Raw genomic sequence first — 23495 nt, forward strand, 5'->3', positions numbered from 1 at the left:
GGCAGAGCCTGGCAAGCTACCTGTGGCATATTTGATATGCCAAAGACAGTAACAACAGGTCTCACAATAGAGACGTTACTGGTGCCCACTCGAGTAAATCGATGAGCAATGGGATGACAGTGACTGTGACAGTGATGAATTTCTTATCTAATGGATTTCTTATCTAAGTAACAGACATGATTGAAAAATAGTATGTATAAAGTCAACATTCCCAGAGCAAATCCAGATGTACGCTAGCCTTACTCCTGGCTTTGCTCAGGGATAACTCCTAGAATTCACAAGGGAGCATATGCCATACCAGAGATTGAACTGAAGAGGACCACATATGGGGCAATCACCTTAATCCTTGAACTATCACTGGCCCCAGGAGGTTTGAACACGAATTATTATAGTCTAAGGTAATAATTTTGAGATGGCTCCCTGGAAATGTTTGTATTTCTCATGTAACCACATTTAATATGGCAGAGATAGGAAAATCACACTAGGCTGAAGGTGAGGAGTAGTAAATATGACCAGATCTGTGACGTGGAAGGAAGGGCCAGGAGAAGGGCAGGTGCTGTGCAACCCTAGAACATGGAAAGGAAAGGACAGCTCTGCCTACTTTGTTCTGTTTTAGTTTCTGCAAAAACGTACAGACGGGGTAAATTATACAGAACACATATACATATGTATATTTACAGTTGTGAAGGAGCTTTTGCAGGAATTCAGCACCCTATCGTCATCTTAGTTTTGGTTCTGTTCCTTTGGCCAGTGGAGTCAGGTCACTGAGTACCAGAGAATCTCAGACTGACTCACATCTACCCAAACTCCACGGCTCCAACTTGCACAGGACTCCTGCAAAGACAAAGACATCCTGGTCAAGAAACTCATCACCCTTCTCTTCCTCTCACTCACCTTCACTCAGATGCTCTTATCCTGATGCATTAGCCCCAGAGACTGTGGCAAGGAGATCCCAGCTCATCCCAAACTCCATGCTGAGCCCAGGGCCAGCTGGGAATTCCTGGGCTGACTCCTGTCCCAGAGTTGGGGGCTGAGCTGGTCTGGTTTTCATAAGCAGAATAAGGGTTGAATTTGCATCTTCTTGGATCTGGGCTGGGAATTTACAGAGAAGGCAGCCCAAGTTCTGGAATGTGTTAGCTGGGGGTCAGGTGGTCATAAAGCAGGCTCTTGCCAGGAGAACCTGACATTTCTAAAACTAAAGTAGATTAACTGGCATTGATTTGCTGCTTCTCAATGGCTCTAGACTTTGAAAACAGACATCTTCGGTGTCAACCACACTTCAATCTTGCCTCTGGCTTAGAGAATCAAGGCTAAAACTCCAGCAGCATCCTCCAGTAATAACAATACCCTGCTTCTCTCTGCCACCTGCTTCTTAGTGCACTCAGGCATTCTCCCTCAGCCTCTATGGACCCATTGCTGTCCTAATAATCTCTGTCATTTGAATAAGTGTCTAGGGCCCAAATGGGCGGCTCTATCTCAGCCATGCTGGACTCATAAATTTTTTAGCATCTACTGCCCAAGACAGATAGACCATCTCCTTGTTCCCAAAGTCCCTGTAGTTATGAGATAACTACATGCAGGGATACGGGATCCAAGAATTCGATCAATGGTCTCTGCAAAGGAAATGGTCCGTCAGTCCCGCGGAGATGCTCTTCACTTCATGCTGAAACCTCATCAGGGAAGACAGGGCATGGATCGAACTATCTGGTATTTTTGAACTCAACACTTTTAGAGGAGAGGATTTTCCGTAGAATCTAGAAAGGGCAGAAAACATGACCCAGGGTCAACGAATATATTTTCTTTCTTCCTGTCATTTTGAATGTGATCAAAGGACCCCAGAAGAGATGTTGAACACAGGAGTCTGAGTTTCTTGGGCCTCCCCAGAACAGGAAACTGAAAGTCTCCTGGGGACTGAGTGAGGTGAAATGATGTTCCTGTCTATTCCAGGACAGAGGTGGATGGTTAAACCTGGGTCAGGCTAGGAGACTCCCCCACACTTTTGCTCACCAATGAGCAATTCCTGTCCCAGTGCCCTGTATGTGTGCAGCTGGGACAACCATACTGTGTGGATCAGTTCTCCTATTGTGCTGCTCTTAGCCCTTGTTGCTACCTTGCTGTGTATCCTTTAAGCCCCATATTATGAGAAAGATCATCTGTACCTCTCCCTTGCCTGCTGGCTGATTCACTCAGCATAATATCCTCTAGTTTTTCCTGTATTGCAGGAAATTGAGTGATTTTCAACTCAGTAAGCACAGTAAGGCCCACAGAGGGTAGACAGGATTAGGACTCTTTCCAGGTGTTCCTCATGTAAAATGCGTTCAGAGCAATGCCCCAGACTTTCTGGATTGAGTTGGAAGTGTGTAGCACTAGGTGAGTTGTTGGTGATTTAGGAACGTGGCATTCCCAGTATCACTTGGAGTTGTCACTACACACAGAGGACAGTGGGGAGACTAAGGACAGTCTGGCCTGTCCAGAACTGTAGGTAGCAGTTCAGTCACCAAGGAGCCCCTTCTAGGTGCCTGCTCTGTGCAGAGGCAGGAATGGAGTATTGAGAAAAATCCTCGAGGTTTGATGTCTGGACTGTCCTGTCCCAGGAATCTGTTTGTGCCTTTCTGCTCTACCCACATTGACAATCCAGGCTGAGCTTCAGGGAGGGCCCCTGCTTCTGTGCTCTGCATTGACCACAGTTGGAATTTTCGCCCATATTGTGCTCATTGTGCCTTCAGGAATTGAAGGGTCGTCCTTCATGCATGTTCAATGTTCTCCTAGAGAAGGGAATGAAAATACTCTCACATCAGATATGTGCATTTTCCCTGTCATTGGGAAGGGTTTTCCTCACCTTTCGTAAATTGACCATTTTGATAAATTTGGCAACATATTTCCAAGTACAGGTATGAATCTTGGATTCTGCATAAGAAGTAAAGGTCATAGTTCAACTACTGGAGCACGTATATTCTCAGTAATACTATTGTCTGCATGACTGATCGCCCATCATATAGTCATGCTGTCTGAGGCTTCTCTAGTATGTGCATCTGTGAATGCATACATGTCCTCCATATCAATTTAGAGAAAGTGATAAATTTTAATTATTTTTTCCCAGATTGCAAGACATGCACAAAATTAATGTCTCACTCAATACCATATATTTTCCAGGAATATTGGTCAGCTGTTCACTGGAGTCATCTTGAAAGGGATTGGCAGAACATTAGATAAAGAACAACCATGTGAGAAAACCAGGTTCCGAAAAGGATTAAGCACAATCGACCATATTCACATGGTGACCGAACTCATTGTGACTTCTTGAGAGTGAAGATGCTGCTCTATCTAACGTTCATCAATTTAAAGAAGGCCTTTGATTCTGTTGAGACTGAAGTGGCCATCGAAGCCCTAGCCAAACAGGGCATTCAAACTCAGTACATCAGGATCCTAGTGGATTCACCACTAGGATGTCACTATTCTACAAGTATATGATCATCAATATTAAGAGAGGGGTTCAGCACAGTGACACCACTTCACCAAAATTCTTCAGTGCCACCCTCTAGAACATCATGCAATGACTGGAATAGGAAGGAATGAGAGTGAAGATAGCCAGTCAGCAACTACAACACCTCCGATTTACTGATGACATGATTCTAATAACAACAGACATTACCCAATCGGCACAAATGCTGGCCGACTTTGACTGTGAGCGTGGAAAAGTCAGACTGCCACTGAATCTCACGAAGACAATATTCATGAAAAACAAACTAGTTCCTAACATTCCATTTGCTCTCAATGGAACGAATATCTCTGAATGCAGCAGTTATGTGTACCTAAGTCGAGAAGTCAACATGACAAAGGACCTGACACTTTAGCTATGCAGGAGGAACACGGTGGTGTGGAATGCCTTCAAGAGCATCGGAGAAATAGCTAAGAGGATGAAGAACCTCCTGCTCCAGGCACATGTCTTCGACTCCACCGTTCGTCCTGCACTAACATACGCCTCAGAGTCCTGGACCCTATGAAAACAGGATGAGAACGCTATTTGGGACTCCCAAAGAGGAATCAAAAGAGCTATGCTTGGAGTATAATCAGGGACGCTGTCTCGTTTGCCAAGGAGTCGAAAATCAGATGGGCCAGATACGTAATGTGATTTAAAGACAACTGCTGGACTAGAGCTGTTACCTATTGGATACCACGGGACATCAAAAGAACACATGGCCGTCACCTACGAGATGGTCAGACTTCTTCATCAAGACCCTGAACAAACAGTTTGAGGCTCTTCGTGTTCCTGGACCAAACAGATACCATTGAGCTACACTAGCACGTGGCAGGGACTAATGGAGATGTTGCTGGCAACCACTCAAGCAAATGGATGAGTGACAGGATATCAAGTGATCAAGTAATTGGTCATTTGGTGAGATCAGACCCTAGGTAAACTCAGCTGAGATGCATGACCCTGGGATGGAGGGAGCAGCACCTGAGACCTCGATCTAGATCCTGTCTGCTGGTCCATGCTACTGCCAGCCCTCCTGGGCACACCCCAGACCGTGTGTCTGTGCTTGGGTAATGACTATCTCCTGAGGTGGGCTGGATACACCCAACATCAGGACTTCACAGACCCTGACCATTTTTTTACCACCACGTGACAGGAGAAATTTTACCGTGGTCCCTTTCATAGACGGTCCTCTCCTCTACTGTCTATTGAACAATGGCAGGATTCTAGCTAAGGACTATAGAGATACAAACATGCACAGAGGGGCAGGGCTCCAAAGAAAATCCAGAAAGGGGTCTTGCCAACACTCAAATATTATTTTAGAGAAAAAGTATTTTTTTCCGAGACACAGAATTTAAAAGAAAATGTGTGACAGTGCAAGTCTGTCATGGATAGATCTACAATTCATGAGTGCACACTGACACCAGCCCAAACTTCTATGTCGTTCTACCTGTATCATCTGGGACACTCCACTGAAAAATTCTAGAAGAAAATATGAGGCAAATATATTTTTGACTCTCTAGAACTGTTTATTCTGGAGAGAAGCCATGTTCTTCTTGGCTGTTTCCAAAGGACAGAGAGAGATACTGAGCCATTTCCTCAAACAAACCTGAGCCTGAGAGCCACATTCTGTGTCTCAGACCCTGACTCTCTGAGGAGGAAGTCAGGAGGATCAGCGTCCCTGTCATCTCCTCACCCAGCACAGCTGCCTCTCCCTCAGTTTTCTGACACACTCAGGATGTGGTTGTCACATAGTGTTTCTCGCACAGTAATACACGGCCGTGACTTCAGTGCTCAGCCTGCTCAGTTCCATGTAGGCTGTGTTCTTAGACTTGTCTGCACTGAGTGTGAGTCTGCCCTGGAACTTCTGTGCGTATTTTGTATCACTATCACCAGGGTATATTCTTCCCATCCACTTGAGCCCTTGTCCTGGGGTCTGCCGCACCCAGTTCAACCAGGAACCAGTGAAGCTGTATCCAGATGCCTTGCAGGAGATCTTCACTGATGTCCCAGGTTTTGCCACCTCAGCCCCTGACTGCACCAGCTGTACCTGGGAGTTCACACCTGTGGACAGCAGACAGGAGTGGGTGGAATCCACTTGACTGGCCCCATTCCCTCAGCCCAAGGACTGGGGATACTTACCTGCAGCCATTGTCACCAGGAAGAGAATTCTCCAGGTCCAGTCCATGGTGGGGACCGTGCACTCAGGGGCTTCTGAAGGTGTGGGTGTGGCAGCTGTGTGATGTTCTCAGGATACAGACACATCTGTATTTAACTCAGTGTCCCTGGTGTAATTTGCATATTCATGAGGAGGTAGAATTCATAGCTGAAGGCCTGGTCCAACCTGAGAAGGGGTTTGTGGAAGCACCGGGTCCACCCTCAAGGGGAGGGAAGAGGTCCATGTTCGGATCCTTGTTTAGGAGATGAGATCCTGCCCTGATCCAGGACTCTGTGCACACAGACCTCCCCCTATGGAGAGACAAGCCCTTTCAGGACCTTCCCCTCAGGCCCCTCACATCTGTATGGCCTGGACACAACCGGACACACCTGGGCTCTGAGGTTATTTCTGGGATCCTGTAACTCCCCAATGGATACTACAGGGAGACTACAAAACCATCCTAATGCTTCAGTGGTTTCCATTGGAGATACTAAGAAGTCCAGAAACACCACCTGCATACAGGATTTACTGCCTTATCAATATGACAAATGTACCTCTGAAAAGGATAACTATGCTCATTCAACTTTCTGTGTCCTATACTTTTTTTGATTTTTATTTTCTCAACAAAGCAAAATTTAGTTTTCTGAGTTTTTTTTAAAAATATTATTATTATTATTTTATTAAATCATTGTGAGATAGAGCGTTACATAGCTGTTCGTGATTAGAGTTCAGTCATACAGTATTCCTGTTTCTGAAGAGAAACCCTTTTCATCTCTTCACCCAAGTCAGGATTGCAACTTTGTGTTCTTGGGATTTGGCGCCCCCTGCAGCCCGGTCCTCACCCTGCAGGGAGAGGCTCTGGGCCCTCAGGGGCTTTAACCTCTTGGCATCTCTAACACAGGACTGAATCCTGGCACTTCACTTCAGAAGCCTTGATCATGAGTTTATGGGACTTATGTTTGGTTTTGAGACACAAACGGCAGTTTTGAGGGGTTACTCCCGGCTCTGTGCTCAGGTATTGCCCTGGTTGATGCGTCCTTGAAAAATATTGGCAAGTCAAATAGTTATATATATAAATATTAATAGGTGACACTGAGTGTTCCTTGAGGAGATTATGTAAAATTGAGACAATAAATGCTTAATTTATTCAATCTAAATAGTGAAAGCTGTCAAACTAAAAGAGGATTTAAATATTTAAGTAAAGACTAATATAAACAAAATTATATTAAATATCCTAATGAGATGAATGCATTTTAAAAAATGAGGCAATGAGTCTAACATAGTGTCAACAAGTATATTATACTGCAATCTTTGTGGAACAAATATAAGTAAATAAGAAATGAATTGTATAAAATGAATAAAGCTTTATAACTCGTATAACTTGAGCTCTGACTTTTTCAATGATACACAATAGTATTATTTAAAGAAATTTTCCTAGAGTAATGCAAGGGTAGAGAAAGAGAAAGCCATGTTCAAGAGAGCATATGGCCTTCTCCAAATGGGAAAACCCTTGAGTTCTGATTTATGCTCAAACATGTTAGAAATCTGGAAACATCTTTCCACCTAGCACACATGAGAACCTGAACAGTTGAAAGTCAGAGATACATTTTCTGCCTCTCTGTGAACACTAGGAAAGGGGAGATGGAGAGAAAAGTAAAATAGCCCTTTTTTAATTTATTTTTTTATTGAATCACCATGTGGAAAGTTACAAAGCTTTCAGGTTTAAGTCTCAGTTATACAATGTTCGAACACCCATCCCTTCACCAGTGCACATATTCCACCACCAAGAATCACAGTGTGCCTCCCCCCATCCCGCCTGTGTAACTGTATATTTCACATTACTTTCACTTTACTTGATTACACTCGATATTTCAACAAAAAACTCACTATTATTGTTTGGAGTTTCTCCCCCCAAATTCAGACCTGCTGAAAAGGAAGCATTTGATAATTTGTTTTCCATTGGTGAGAATGAAGAGATATGAGGTGGAGCGGCCTCACGGTTTTGGATTTCTGTATTTTAGTATTTTAGTAACTAAGTCCAGAGAAATTTCTGCCTGAAATTGCTTCATTGCAAGCTTGTACCTCTCTGCTACTTTATATTCCACATATGAGTGTAATCTTTCTATGTCTGTCTCTTTCTTTCTGACTCATTTCACTCAACATGATAAGAAAAGTAAAATAGTCTTATCTAAAAAACTTTACTTGCAGAAATGCAAGGGGATAGAGAGAGAGAGACAGAGAGAGAGGGAGAGGGAGAGAGAGATGCCACAGGATTGACAAAGACAACCCACATACAGAATGTTGTCATCATCATATGAGCCATCCTCCTTCTTTATTGATCCCTAGGATCCTATATGTGTTTTCTCTCTCTCTTTCTCTCTCTCCTCACTACTCCTTCTCTCTCACCTGTGGGGTCTATGGATTGCAATACAGACACTGAAAGGTTATCATGTATATCCGTTTTCCTAGTTTCAACACTCATTTCTTGTCCAGAGTGATCATATCTAACTATCCCTTTCATACTGGTCCTTCTCTGTCCTTTGCCCCACACACACTTGAAGCAAGCTTCCAACCATTGACCAGTCCTACTGGTCCCTGTGTTTCCTGGAACAGAATATTAATTTAATACAAAAATTTAAATCCTAAAGAAGTGTACAAATATTCTATATCTATCCCTCTCCTTCTGACTCATCTCACTCAGCCTGATACTCTCCATATTCCTCCATTTATAAGCGAATTTCATGGTTTCACTATTCTTGGTAGCAGCATAGTATTCATTATGTAGATGTATTATATTTCATCGAGTTAAATATTCTCAGTTATCTGTATTGGTTCAGATTTGACTATTATTAATACAATATTGTGATGCAATAACTATGGGCCTGAAAATATATTTCCAAATTAGTGTTTTGGGTTCTTTGGAGTAAATGCCAAGAAGAAATGTCTGGGTCATATGGAAGCTCAATTCCTAGTATATTAGGCAGTATCCAAGTTATTTTCAAGAATCAAACCTGTTGCTATTCCCACCAACAGTGAATAAGGATTGCATTTCCCACACATCTATGCTAACACAAAATATTTTCATTTGTTGAGATTTGTACCGTTCTCCCTGGTATGAGGTGATAACTCATAATTCTCTTAATTTGCATTTTTCTGATAAATGACAAGGATAATTTATTTACACAGTTCTCTGCATCATCGTCTAATAAAAGGATGTATCTGTTTAAAATCCTCATCTTAAATGTGGGTTTTTTTGGTTGTTGTTAAATTCTACAAGCTCTTTATATAAGTTTTACTAATCCTACATCAGATAAATTTTACTAATTCTACATCAGAGGGTCTCTTGCCCTGGGCCCCTCAGAGGGGATGGGCTCCAGCTTTCCTCCCCACCCCGAGCAGAGCTCCCAGCGGCCGAAGACCACCGGAACCTTGCTACAGCCATGCTCGAGGCCCCTCTCCACACGTTCGGACAGGCCTCATGCATGAAGGTACCGGCAGAGGAACCCAGGCCCCTCTGAACTCAGGAACTCAGAAGGGTGTGGCTGCTTTGCGGCCGCGCAATATCTTGTAGCCTACTTCTTCCTCTGGAAGAAACTGGCAATCTTCTGAGAGTTTCCTGGCCACATGGGACAGCCTTGCAAGCTTCTCATGGTGTATCCGCATGCTAAGTCCAGTAGCAAGCTGGATCTCATTCCCCCGACCCTAAAAGAGCCCCCAGTGTGACATCGTTGGGAGGGCTGAGTCAAGATAGACTTCTAAGATCTAAGGGAAAGGACAAAATGAGAGGTTACTGAGCCCGCTCGAGAAATTGATGATTAACGGGATTTCGTGATCATGATCGTGACATCAGATAAGGTGGACAAATATATTCCTCAGTTTTTCTGGTTGCATTTTGATGCTGGTCATTGTTTTATTTACATTGACTGAGTCATTTAAAACTGATAGACTAAAAGCTAAAAGCATGAAATGGGTGAAAACTTTGGCTTCACATTGATCCCAAAATATTTAGTTTACAGGAGGGAAATTGAAATGAGAAGACAGAGAACAATGTGTTTGAACTCAGACAAGTGAAACTGCTTGGTACAAGACATGACGTTTGTTATGGGCTGACCACAATCACAAACAAAAAGTCACATTCACTGTTGGGTGCACAAACAGCTGAGAGAGTCGGTGAGTCCTCAGGTGGAATTGTGACCAATGTGAATGGGTCATTGCAGGTTCAGAGTCGGGACACACTTCATGTGTCTTCACAGCGCAGGGCCTCACTCAAACTGTGCACAGATCAAGGTCCTAGGATGTGGTTTCTCCGTCCACAAGCACAAAGCGAAACAAAGTCGACTCTGGACTCCATCCCCACTGCCTTCTCAGAGAGTCACCAGGGCTCAGAACTTCCCCTTCAGACTAAGATGAGCCTCAGGTACTTTCTGAGTCTCCTAGAAAGCCCAAAGCATCAATAGTGAAGATGATCATAGTCGTGTTCACGGCAGCACCAAGTACTGAACTACTGTAATGCACTAAATATAGTAGGCAGGATACACACACAGCACACAATCACACAACCGCAGCGTTTATTTCTGTCTGTGTTTCCTCATTCAGCCATAAAGTCTGTTCTTTCTCTCCTTCAGTTCTGTTTGAATAACAGTGATCATTGTTCCCTTATTTCTCTCACTGAGATTCTGAATCTCCCTGTCAGTGTTTTCTTCAGGTCAGAGAGCACTGAGAAGATTGTTGCTCTTCGCACACACACAGAACATTGGATGTTCTGATGTTCTGACCTGGATTCAGTCCACATTCATTAAAACAATAGAATTATGTTTACTGTTCCTGGTGCTCTGTGGGAGCTGAGCATATAAGTGCCCTGTGGTCTGGCATGGATTGAGTGAAGTTCCTCACTCTGTTCAGCTAGGGCTGTGACTCTAGTAACTTCTGGCAGCCACAAAGTCTGTGGTGTTTTCTCAGTGGGACCTGGAGTGCCAGAGATTGGTTGGCAGGAATAACTGCGTGTTCTGGTGCAGATGGGGCCTCACTGAGACCTGTGATATCTCCTGGGAACAGGCTGTAAATCATATTATGAAGCTAAAGAAATTTACCCATGAGTTTCAGGAATAGAAACTCAGTTCAACTGTATAGAATTGAGAGCCCAGAATAAATCTTTAGACATTTTTCAGTGAATCTTTCAGAAAGGATTCCATACTATGGAATGAAGCAAGAAAAATCTCTTCAACAAATGGTGTTGCAAAAACAGCAACACAACAAAACAATTATAAAAAATAGATTTGAATCAATATCTCACAACAGATACAGACTTTATTAAGTGGACTTATGATTCAACTGTGACAGCAGAATACTCAAAATTCACAGAGAAAAATCTTGGCCAGTATCTCCATGATACTGATTTTAAAGGGCTCATCTATAGTTTCACTCCATTGTCAGAGATGAGATAAACTAAAACAAATAAAATGAACTAAATCAATTAAAAGCTTTTAATGGTAATATAAACATTGTAGCACTGTAGCACTGTCGTCCTGTTGTTCATCGATTTGCTCAAGCGGCACTGGTAACATCTCCATTGTGAGACTTATTACTGTTTTAGCATATCAGACATGACCCGGGTAGGTTGCCAGGCTCTGTCGTGTGGGCGGGATACTCCCTGTAACTTGCCGGCTCTCTAAGATGGATGGAGGAATCAACCTTGGGATGGCAACATGCAAGCAAACGCCCTACCCACTGTGCTATTACTCCATGATGTGAAGTCATTTACATCATGACAATGTAAATGACATTAAAATTAGGGTACCGTACTGACTGGGAGAAATATAATATCTATCTTAAACCTAATATCTACGATATACATAGCACTCACCAAGATCACCATCAGAATAAATCACCCATCATAATGTGGTTTGGGGAAAAAAACAGATATTATTCTAAAGCAACATTCCTAGCGCTATAGGCATATGAAAAGGTGTTTGTTCAACATTACTATGAATGAAATGTCAATATAAAAGACAATGAAGACCATCTCTCCCCAGTGAGAGTGGCTTACATCAAAAATACTGAAAACAACCAGTGTTGGGACATTGTGTCAAAGGAAACACTTTCTGTTTGTGTGAACCTATCTATGGAAAACACTATGAGATTTCTATTAAAAAATGAAATTTCCAAGTTACTTGTATCACTTGTATCACTTGTCATCCCGCTGATATTCTGTTTGATCAAACAGGTGCTAGTAATGTCTCCATTTGTCCCTGTTGCGTGCTCGTGTAGCCCAGTGATATCTGCTCGCTCCAGGAACAGGAAGAGCTTCAAAGCGTTCATTCAGGGTTTTGATGAAGAGGTCTGACTATTTCCTTGGTGGGGGGCCATGCGGTTTTTTGACGTCCCGTGGAATCCAGTCAGTAATAGCTCTAATCCAGCGGTCATCTCTGAATCAAATTACGTGTCTCGCCCATTTGATTTTTGACGCGTTGGCAAACAAGACAGCATCCCTGATTCTTGACTGTCGACAAAAGTCGGAACTCCGGATTCGTTCTCTCACTTGAGTGAAACGTGATATTCTTAGCATAGCTCTTTTGATTCCTCTTTGGGATACCTGAATAGCGTTCTCATCCTGTTTGCGTAGGACTAAGGTCTCTGAGCCGTATGTTAGTGTAGGAAAAACGGTGGAATCGAAAAGATATGCCCGGAGTCGGAGGTTCTTTGTCCTCTTAACCACTTCTTTGACGCTCTTGAAGGCATTCCACGCTGCTCTCTTCCTCCTGCGCAGTTCTGGTGCCAAATCATTCCTCACGTTGAGTTCTCGACCCAGGTACACATAGCTGATGCATTCGGAGATGTTTGTTCCATTGAGATCAAATGGAATGTCAAGGACTAGTTTGTTTGTTTTTTTTTTTTTACTTTTCTTTTTTTTTTTTTTTTTTGCTTTATGGGTCACACCTGGCAATGCACAGGGGTTACTCCTGGCTCTGCACTCCGGAATCACCCCTGGCGGTGCTCAGAGGACCATATGGGATGCTGGGAATCAAACCCAAGTCGGCCGCGTGCAAGCCAAACGCCCTACCCGCTGTACCATTGCTCCAGCCCCAAGGACTAGTCTGCTTTTCATGGACAGCTTTTTCCTGAGATTCAGCTGCAGGCAGTCCGACTTTTCCACACTCGCGGTCGAAGTCGGCCAGCATTTGTGCTGCTTGGCTAATGTTTGGTGTTATGAGAATGATGTCATCAGCGAAGCGGAGGTAATGTAGTTGCCAATCATCTATCATAACTCCCATTCCTTCCCATTCCAGTTGTCGCATGATGTTCTCGAGGGTGGCACTGAAGAGTTTTGGTGAAATGGTACCACCCTGCCGCACCCCTCTCTTTATGTCAATGATCTATTCCTTGTAGAATGGTGAGATCCTTTTGATGAATCTGTAATACAGCTTGTGGAGGATCCAAGTTACTAGTGATTCTATTTTTGGTATCTTCATCTAACCATGAAACCAGTCATTTGAGAAAATATATGTCAACGTATGTTCATTGCAGCATTTACTATAGCTGTAAGGGCATGAGAACAAAACTAATGTCAATGAGAGTTTCATGGAAAAGTGGTGGTGTATATACACAACAGGATACTGTGCAGTTATATGAAAAGACAAAATATTAACATTTTCTGGACCATGAATGGAACCAGAGAATATCAGATTAAACGAAGTTTGTCAGAGGAAAAAGGACAAATGCAGACAATCTCATTAATTTGTGGTACACAGAGAATAGAGAGTCAGGATGTACAGGATCCAATGATAACAGCCCTGCATCATAGCCACACTCTGGGGTTCCCGAGAGGAGTCGGGTGGGGGCTCAGATCCCTGGGAAGAAGAGGCTGAGCACAAGGGCTAGAGCAGAGTGTGGGGGTCTGTGGGGATTTGGTACTAGGAGAAGCGCAGGGAGTTTGTGGCTCACAAGCTCCAACATTCAGACTATTGCCATCGTATTTCCTCAGTACAATAATGAAGGTAACGGGGGAAATCACTCCTTTTTGTGAAAGAAGGAATGAACTTTGTATAAAGAAAAATAAACCACACCTTACCTAAAGGAATAGAACAGTCTCTAGTGCACTGTGGGACTATAAGAGGAATAAATGAATTTGTACTAGAAGAGGAAACAACAACTAAAAAGTTTGTACTTGCTTTTCAAAATCTGGCTTACATATTATAATAAAAAAGAAAAAAGTTCATAAGTTTGTAACAGTACATCACAGTGATTCTCTAATAAAAAATTAAAGAAAAAAGAAAATAATTCCCCCAAAACAGGGAAAAAGCATAGTGAACATAATGAAGAATAAAGAAAAGAAAGCGACCCATATACAGCCCCTCATACTGCACCTAGGCACGGACTCTAGGCTGGGAGCAGAGCGCCCCCTGGTGGTCACACGCAACCCTGCAGCTCCCCTCTCCCTCAGCAGGTTTGTGTCTGGGCTCACAGGGACTTGCCCTCACTGTGCCTCTTGCACAATAATACACGGCTGTGTCCTCAGTTACTGAGTTGCTCAGTTTTAGGTAAACTTGGTTCTTGGAGGTGTCCCTGGAGATGCTGACTCGGGACTGAAGACTCGGGTTATAATATCTGTTTCCAGCACTGTCTATAAGACCAATCCAATCCAGCCGCTTTCCAGGGGCCTGGCGGACCCAGTTTACATGATTGCTGGTTAGAGAGAATACGGAGACTGAGCAGGTGAGGGACAGCGTCTGCGCGGGCCTTATCAGGCTTGGTCCCAACTCCTGCAGCTGGACCTGGGACAGGACACCTGGGGAGAGAGATCCAGAGAGAGTCACGGGCTCAGATGCCCCATGCCCAACTTGGAGCCTCTGTCCAGGGGATACTCACATCCAGGAGCTGCCACCAGAAAGAGGAGGAACCAGCGCTGATGCACGTTCCTGCCCACGAGGTCCATGATCTCAGACAGTGTGTCAGGGGGAGAGGGAGCCCGAGTTGGGGTGAGTGTGAACGTGGTTTTAACCTGGGTCCCGAGTGCAGATTTGCATGGGGGGCCTCTGTAGAGAAAGGAGGGGACCCGGGGGAGGCTGGTGTGTGGACTCCATGGGAGGAGGTGCTGACTGTGGCTCAGAGCACTCAGGCCTGTCCCTGGGGCCCTGTCAGTGCCGGGTCTCTTCCTCCATCACTGAAAACATGCTGAGGAACTCTCAGGAAACAGGAATTGCTGATGGGGCAACAGCAGCTGGGGAGGAGAGTTCCCATGTCTCAGGTCCCTGATGACCAAACCCAGCTCCCCAGGACCTCTACCTTGTAGACAGGCCCCTGCCCCTCTGTGTCCCTGTGGGGTGGCTCCTGTTCTGCCACTGTGAATGCAAATCCTGGGATCTAAGACAAAGTGTCATTGTCCCAGTGAAATTCACACAGGGCAAGACCAATCCAGTATTATTCAAATTTCTCAGTATTTGTTCACTCACCTTGTGAGTGAAACTCTGACATTTAAAGATAGTTATAAGGTGGATCTTTCCATTGTCACTGATGGTGCTGAAGCAGATGTGCAGGAAAGTATTGAAGGAACCCCCTGGCAATGAGTACTTGGGACATAACTCAAAAGTGCTTGAAACCCACCTGAGGCCTGATAATACTTTGATAAGCGCCAACAGAAACCCTACAGACAGAAGCCCCAGAGTGAACACAAGCCAGGCAAAGAGTATCAAAGAATAACAATGAAAGTCCGAGCCTCGCCTTCTTGACAATGACAAGCAACAGTCTCTTCCCTGGCTGAAATTTCCACGTGGGGCTGGTTGGGAGACGTGGATATAGGTTACATGGGACAGGGAAGAGAGCGGTCATGGAACCAGCCCATGCTGCCCACACACAAGCTGCCCACATCTCCCTTTCTGGGACATGACCCTCAGTTCTCTCTGCCTCTCCAGAAGCCTGTGTTCCACATGCACATGACTCTCTTTTTGTTGGGGTTGGACTAAACTACCAGGATGAGCCCAGTGGTTTGGATGATGCTGAACATATTCTTTTGGCTGCCTTAGTAAATAATTTCCTAAATTATAACAAAATTGTCAGTTTTTGTTTTCTCACAGATCTGTTTCTGCTTAAGCCTGTTTATTGTCAGTATGCAGATCTTAGGTACTAAGCCTGCTTGTCAGTATGCAGATCTTAGGTACTAAGCATGTTTGTTGTCCGTATGCAGATCCTACATTGTTTTCCTGTATACAGAACTTTGCATCATCTTCCCGTAACTTTTTTTTAATGACTTTACTGTATTGAGCCCTATAAATTATAGAATGGTAATAAAAGGAGATTTCAGGGCTCTCTACCTTTGTCTAAGAGTCAGAGAGAACCTACACTCTCCATGAAATACATTTCTTCCACGTTCTCAGTGCCTCCGACCGCAGGAATATTCACACAACATCTTTTCCTCTCTCTTTGACTCTTAGTCTCTCTGTCTCTTTTTTATCTTTATCTCTCTGTCTCTGTTTTTCTCTATCTCTCTGTCTCACTACTGTCTCTACCTCCTCTTCCTCAGGTTTTCTAAATAAAAACCATTTTACTTCAAGATTTTCTCCTACTGACATTCTTCATTGTGATAAAGACACACACCCATAGAGCTCAGAGAAGGTCTAGGAGTGTTTTTCCATCCTGCGAAGAGCAATTCTCTCCCAGGGTCATAGAGGTGGACAGAGACAGCAGTGGATCTTTCTCCTGGCTTACATGCTGCTGTCTCGCTCTTCCTCCAATTCACAGTTGTGACCTGGGGATCTTCTCCAGCAATTCATTATTATTGGGACAAGGAAGAAGCTTCTGCCTCTGTGCCGTGGTTCCTGCTGTGGGTGGCCTGGTCAGAGGGACTTAATTCTGCTCAATTCTGCAGACAGCTCAGAGTCCAGCAGGTCGCCTTGTGCCTCAGGACTCTCTTCATGGGTTGATCGCTGAGGGATCCCGACCCTGCAGGAACTCAGGGCAGAGCTAGTGGAGGGTCCTCAGCTGTCAGTCTATTAGCTCGGGATCTGGACTCAATGCACAGACTCACACTGTGCAGGGTCCTTTACCTGCTCTCCGGGTCACCAGCACTGATTTCTCACTTCAGTGAACAGGGATTCCACAGCACCCTGGAGAGACCTGCACGGTTCCTGTCCTACTCATCAGAGAGACAGGATGCAGATGTGGGGAGTCAGCATGCAGAGGGGGTGTGTGAATGAACAGCTCCCTAATCCCTGACTGTGTCTCTCTGTGGACATCACGGGGCGACCCCCTTGATTTTCCCAGTATCACAAGGTATGGGCTGTCGAGGGTTCCTGAGCTCAGAAGCCGTGGGTGGCCTTTCTAACCCTGAGTTCCTGTGTGCAGAGCGTGTGGGTGAGCAGGGGTGAGGTCTCACCAGCCCACGTGATAGTCACATGTCTGCAGTTCCATGGGGGCAGACACCAGAGATGGGCGTCATAGGTGAATTGAGACTCAGCAGGGAGAGTGAGCAGGAGTCCAGCTCCTTGGTCTCAGAGTCAGCACAGAGTGGGGGAGAATTTAGACGTGGGTAGAGGTCATTTGGGTTGGATTCCACCTCACCTGAGGGACAGGCCACAGTAGGGGACAGTGTGGTGAGACAGCCCTGCCCAGCTGAAGTCCGGTGGCTGACGGGCCCTGTGTGTCCTTGTGTCCTGTCTGCAGCAGGGCCAGCATGTGAACAGCAGTGGACAATTTGGGTCCACTCACACGCACATGCAGCTGCCCACTGTCCAGCGGGTGAGGGTCCTGATGCCTAAAACTCTCATTAATATTGTCTTGGCTGCCCTGAGTAGGTCAGTTCTCACAGTGACTCGGGCATTAGACAGAAACCCGCACTGGGGCACACAATTCTGCTGACCGGTCTTCCCAACAGGAAACCGGGACCCTGGGTGAAAAACCCTCCCAACCCTGTGCTCCTGCTCCTGGGCTGCAGCTCTTCTGAGTGGGTGTGAGCGCCCCCTGCAAGGCAGCCCTGGAACCGCCATAGTTATAGTCTGTCACAATTTACCCAATTTTATCCTCATTTAGTCATTTGGTACCTGAGAAAGTGATTCACAGTAAGAAACACAGTTTCAGTCTTTTTCATTGACTTTGAATCACGAAATCTCTTTCTATTTATTAAGGAAGACTCAACGGTGCATTTGTTGTTAAACAGGCACTTTGGAAAGTCACCAACACAGGAGAACTTCTCAATTGGGTCCCCATGTGAGGGGAAGGGTGGAATTGAGATTCTTATGCCGAAATTTCTTGTTTTGGGGAAGGTTGAGTGTAGAGTGAGGTTAGTATGCAATAACAGATGTATTAAGTATTTGCAGTGGTCTCCCATGAAATCATTATCAAGACATTAACTTGGTTAAGGGTTGGTGAAGTTCAGGAGAGTGGGGTGCCAGAGAGAGACTGACTCTGGGTCCTTCCTCTCACCTGAACTGTGCATCAGTTTCTTCTGCTCATCTTCTGCTCATAAGTTCAACGTTAGGAAAATAAATTAGCATTACTCAAACAAAAATCATTTTCTAAATTCTGTGACCGAGTCGATCACAGTAATCTCACTAATGATAAAGTCGTGAGACTCCCCTCCAGTAGGTGTTGGTCAGACCCAGGAGAAGCCTGTGGGATCTTCCTGAACTGAGATGGAACCTGGGGTGTGATTGTGTGTCCAGGGAAAGTCTCAGAATAGAATTGAATTTGTCCAGCACCAGGTTAGTGTTTGAGGATTGTGTGGACTCTCAGACCCTCAGTATGGGAATTGGTGCCCATTGTGATTAAAACCTGGTACATGGTTCTACCTTGGACACCTGCCTGTAGAGTTCATGTTTGATGGAAACCAACTATCAAGTCAAAGGGACGCTTAATTCCTAGGAGAATGATCACTGAGATGCGTATTCACTTTCAACATTCACTAGGTGTTAAGCTATGAAATTGCCTGTGTCAGAGCTATTGAAAATTACTGTGTGAGTTGGGTTGAACAACACCTGGTCAGTGCACTAAGACCTGACAACCCCATCTTCTCCTACAAAAGTTCTGGGAGCACAGTCCTCTCATAGACAGGACCTGAGAATCCTTCCTCACAGCTATGGCATAGGGGAGGGTCCATGGTTGAGAATGAGGACAGGACACGACCGTGGACAATCCCCACTCCTGCCCCTCTGCGGCTTCCACTCCAAGTTCCACCTGGTTCAATGTGAGGCTGAGGGAGAAAACTCAGTCATACGAAGGTTCTGTTAGACTCTAGGATCTATCGATGTGTTACAGGGCCCTTATCATGGCAAAATACAGGGGACAGAGATCCCCATGCTGGATGTGAGATTCTCTCAGTGTCTGTGACTCCCTGTAACCATGAGAGGCACCAGGAAGCCCCCTATGAGCACTGTCTACAGAGCACTGAGCAGTCTGAGGTCTGAGCTCATGGCCTGCTGGGGATATGGATAAATGAGACAGACTGGATGTGTAGTCCATGGGACCATTCAATCCAGAGCACTGGCCTCAGACGCTGAACATGGACTTTGAGGGTCCTATATCTGCTCTATCGTGCTCCCTCTCCTGGGAGATTGTCCCATGGAGAAAGCCCTTGACAAAGTGTTGATCTGGTGAAAACACCCTGGGATATAGATAAAATCCAACCGAGATAGATTAAGGTATTTAGGCACCTGACCCAAGGATTTTCTTCCTGCTTTGGTGATTTCTGCTATAGACAATACTGAATGTGGAGGACAGTTGGGGCTCTCAGGCCAGGAGACAGTTAGTTCCTTGTACCCATGATTTTTCTCTCTTATTTCTCTCCTCTTAACCCTCACAGCATCCTTGCTTAAGACCTGTACACCCAGAGCTGGTTCTGGCAAAGGTTGTGTGTGACTGCAGGAGACACGATGTGAGGAATCCAATCCTGAGAGAGTCAGATTCCCTGAGGAGAGGAGGCTGGTCCCATGGCTGAGAGCGTGTCCATGTGGGCACTGGAAGCCTGTGTCAGGACTCAACCGGGCTGCTTTGGTGACCCCAAGACTCCCTGAGGGTGAGTTGTGGGTTCCCATGATATCTGCCTCTTGCCTCACTGAGGAGAGGTCAGAGCTGCACGTGTTGTTTCTCCACTACAATGGCCAAGGGGTGCAGAGAGAATGGGAAACCTTGAATGTCCATCTGGAGCTTGGATTAGGGCACAAAGGTCAACCCACCCCAGAGAACAGGACTCCCAGGTACAGGTTGAACAGGTAAGGGCTATCTGATAGCTGAGGGGCAGGTCAGTCCTGATTTCCATAGAAACATGATTCATCTGGGCAAGAACATTTCCTATGGGGCGAATCCTCAGAGCCTCCTGGGGGCCTGCACCCTTGAAGCTCACCCTGCTTCCTCCTCCAGGTGGTTTGTGTCTGGGCCCACAGGGCCTTCCCCTCAGTGTGTGTGTCTTGCACAATAGTACAGTGCCGTGTCCTCCTCCCTCAGGCTGTTCATTTGCAGATAGAATGTGTTCTTGCTGTTGTTTCTGGAGATGGTGAATCGGCCCTTCACAGGGTCGGCATAGCTTATATAATCACTATCATACCTAATGCGTGAGACCCACTCTAGGTCATTTCCTGGAGCCTGGCGAACCCAGCTCATCCAGTAGTCACTAAAGGTGAATCCAGAGGCTGCACAGGAGAGTCTCAGGGAACCCCGGGCTGCACCAAGTCTCCCCCAAACTCCACCACCTGCTCCTCACACTGGACCCCTACAAACACAAAGACATCCTGGTCAGGAAACTCTCCTCATAATGGGCCTGCCTCTCCCATCTCTCCCATGCTCCATGTCTCTGTCGCCCATGAGTTACCTCCTAACACAGCCACCAGGAGAGGCCAGCTCAACCCAGACGCCATGTTGGTTCTGTCTGAGTCAGGATGTATCCCCTGGGAACCCCTGAGCTGACTTTTCTTTCAGAGCTGGGGCTGGGCTCGGCTGTTTTCATCACTGTGGAGAGTCTAATTTGCATGTTCTCCCTCTCTATAAAAAGTTCAATTTGAACTTGTAGAGAGAAGGGAGGAGTCCAGAGCAGGTGAGTGGTACGGGGGTGCCTTTGACCAGGAAAAGATTCAGAACTCCAGCATGCAATTATTACATGAAAAGCAATTTACCTGATGTTCTTTAATGTTTAGTTTTATATAAATTTTCTAACGTGTAGAGTACTACTTCCATTTCGTGATATAATGTGACACATAAAAGCTTAAATGATTTTTACAATGTACTCAAAATGGCAGAGTGTCCTGCCACTGTGCCTGGCTGTCTTCACTGGGGCCTCTCAGAGGGGGGCGGGTTGATTTTCCCTCCCTGCCCTGAGCAGATCCCGGCAATTGAAGACCTCCGGAACTCAGCCACAGCCATGCTCAAGGCCTCTTTCCACACGCTTGTACAGGCCTCATGCATGAAGGAACAGGCAGAGGCACCCAGGTGTGCAGGACCCAAGGCTAAGATTTCTTTTTTTTAATATTTTATTTATTTTTAATTAGTGAATCAACGTGAGGGTACAGTTACAGATTTATACATTTTTGTGCTCATGTTTCCCCCGCACAAAGTTCGAGAACCTATCCCTTCACCAGTGCCCATTCTCTACCACCAGTAAACCCAGCATCTCTCCCACCCTCCCCAGTCCCGTCTCCCCCAACCCCACACTGCCACTATGGCAGGGTATTCCCTTTTGATCTCTCTCTCTGATTAGGTGTTGTGGTTTGCAAAAAAGGTGTTGAGTGGCCATTGTGTTCAGTTTCTAGTCTATATTCGGCACACATCACCCTTTCCCCGCATGACCTCCGACCACATTTTACTTGGTGTTCCCTTCTCTGAGTTGCCCAGAATGAGAGACCAGCCTCTAAGCCATGGAGACATCCTCCTGGTACTTATTTCTACTAATCTTGGGTGTTAGTCTTATAGTCTATTATTCTATATACCACAGATGAGTGCAATCTTTCTATGTCTGTCTCTCTCTTTCTGACTCATTTCACTTAGCATGATACTTTCCATGCTGATCCACTTATATGCAAACTTCATGGCCTCATTTTTTCTAACAGCTGCATAGTATTCCATTGTATAGATGTACCAGAGTTTCTTCAACCAGTCATCTTTCTAGGGCACTCGGGTTTTTTTCCAGATTCTGGCTATTGTAAACAGTGCTGCGATGAGCATATAAGTGCAGATGTCATTTCGACTATACTTTTTGGCTTTTCTGGGATATATTCCCAGCAGTGGTATTGCTGGGTCAAATGGGAGCTCAACCTCTAATTTTTTGGAAATTGTCCATATTGTTTTCCAAAAGGGCTGAACTAGTCGGCATTCCCACCAGCAGTGTAGAAGGGTCCCTTTCTCCCCACATCCTCTCCAACAGCGGTTGCTTTTGTTCTTTTGGATGTGTGCTAGCCTCTGTGGTGTGAGGTGGTATCTCGTGGTTGTTTTGATCTGCATCTCTCTGATGATTAGTGATGTAGAGCACTTTTTCATGTGCCTTTTGGCTATTCGTATCTCTTCCTTGGTAAAGTTTCTGTTCATTTCTTCGCCCCATTTTTTGATGGGGTTGGATGTTTTCTTCTTGTAGAGTTCAACCAGTGCTTTATATACCATTGATATCAACCCCTTATCTGATGGGTATTGTGTAAATATCCTTTCCCATTCTGTAGATAATCTTTGTATTCTGGTCACTGTATCTTTTGCGGTGCAGAAGCTTTTTAGTTTAATGTAGTCCCATTTGTTGATCTCTGTTTTTACTAGATTGCTTAGTTCCGTGTCATCTTTGAAAATACCTTTATCTTCAATATCGTGGAGGGTTTTGCCGACCTTGTCTTCAATGTACCTTATGGTTTGTGGTCTGATGTTGAGGTCTTTAATCCATTTTGATCTGACTTTTGTGCATGGTGTCAGGTCGAGGTCTAAGCCCATTTTTTTGCATGTGGTTGTCCAGTTGTGCCAAGGCTAAGATTTCCAAGCCTGCTCAGATCAGGACTGAGCTTCCTCCACCCAGATCCCCCATTTTCCAGTAGCTAGATAGTCACACCCACAAACTTCCCCCAGAACCATGCAATCCCATCAATGGCCAAGATCCAGAGATTATAAAACAAAGCTTGCAGAAGTGCATGGTCACGTGACCTCTTAAAGTCTGCTTCTCCCTCTTGGAGAACCGAGCAATCTACTGAGAGTTTCCTGTCCACACGGCAGAGCCTGACAAGCTCCCTTGATGTATTCAATATGCCAAATACAGTAACAATAATGGGTCTCAATTCCCTGACCCTGAAAGAGCCTCCAATGTGGCACCATTGGGAAGGATGAGTAAAGAGAACCTGCTAAAATTTCACAGCTAGAACAAATGGAGATGTTACCGGTGCCCGCTCAAGCAAATCGATGAACAACAGGATGACAGTGATACAGTGATACTCAAAATACTTTTTAAGACTTGGTACCACTATTGAGACAAAAGGAATCCACTGAATCACTCACAGTTGTCAATGATTTGTGAGGCAAGGGTTAAGATAAAATCAGGAGTAAAGCAGCATGGCCAGATCACAGGGCCCTGATATATGCAATGTGAATGAGGAAAGCTCCTGTGTCTACTCTTCTCTGCTCTTTCTCATCAGAGGGGGAAGATTCCTCCCCTGTATGTGGTTCATCAAGTTGATTCCCTGCCCTTCAAATGGTTTCCCAAGCCCCCACCAGGTGTGACCCCTGAGAACAGAACCAGAAGTATACGCAAATTATCAGTAATAACACAACCAAACCACAGGGGCTGAGACATAGTTCAGTGGTAGGGCACATGCCCTGCACATGGACAACCCAGGTTTGATACTCTATATTCCATGTGGTCCCACAAGCACCTTCAAGAAAAATTCCTGAGTACAGATCCAGGAAGAACCCTTGAGC

The 23495-nt window shown here is 45.2% G+C and overlaps 1 pseudogene and 1 gene segment (V, D, J or C); both read right to left on the bottom strand.

Annotated features, from left to right (window-relative positions):
* Positions 1 to 5222: 5222 nt before the first annotated feature.
* Positions 5223 to 5663, bottom strand: LOC129399840 (immunoglobulin heavy variable 1-3-like). The segment is given in 2 exon segments: positions 5223 to 5539; positions 5618 to 5663. Coding segments are annotated over 2 exon segments (363 nt in total).
* Positions 5664 to 20012: 14349 nt separating this feature from the next.
* LOC129399841 (immunoglobulin heavy variable 3-74-like) lies at positions 20013 to 20473 on the bottom strand (annotated as a pseudogene).
* Between the last annotated feature and the right edge of the window lie 3022 nt (positions 20474 to 23495).

Source organism: Sorex araneus, chromosome X (genome assembly GCF_027595985.1).
Source record: "Sorex araneus isolate mSorAra2 chromosome X, mSorAra2.pri, whole genome shotgun sequence".
Lineage (NCBI taxonomy): Eukaryota > Metazoa > Chordata > Mammalia > Eulipotyphla > Soricidae > Sorex > Sorex araneus.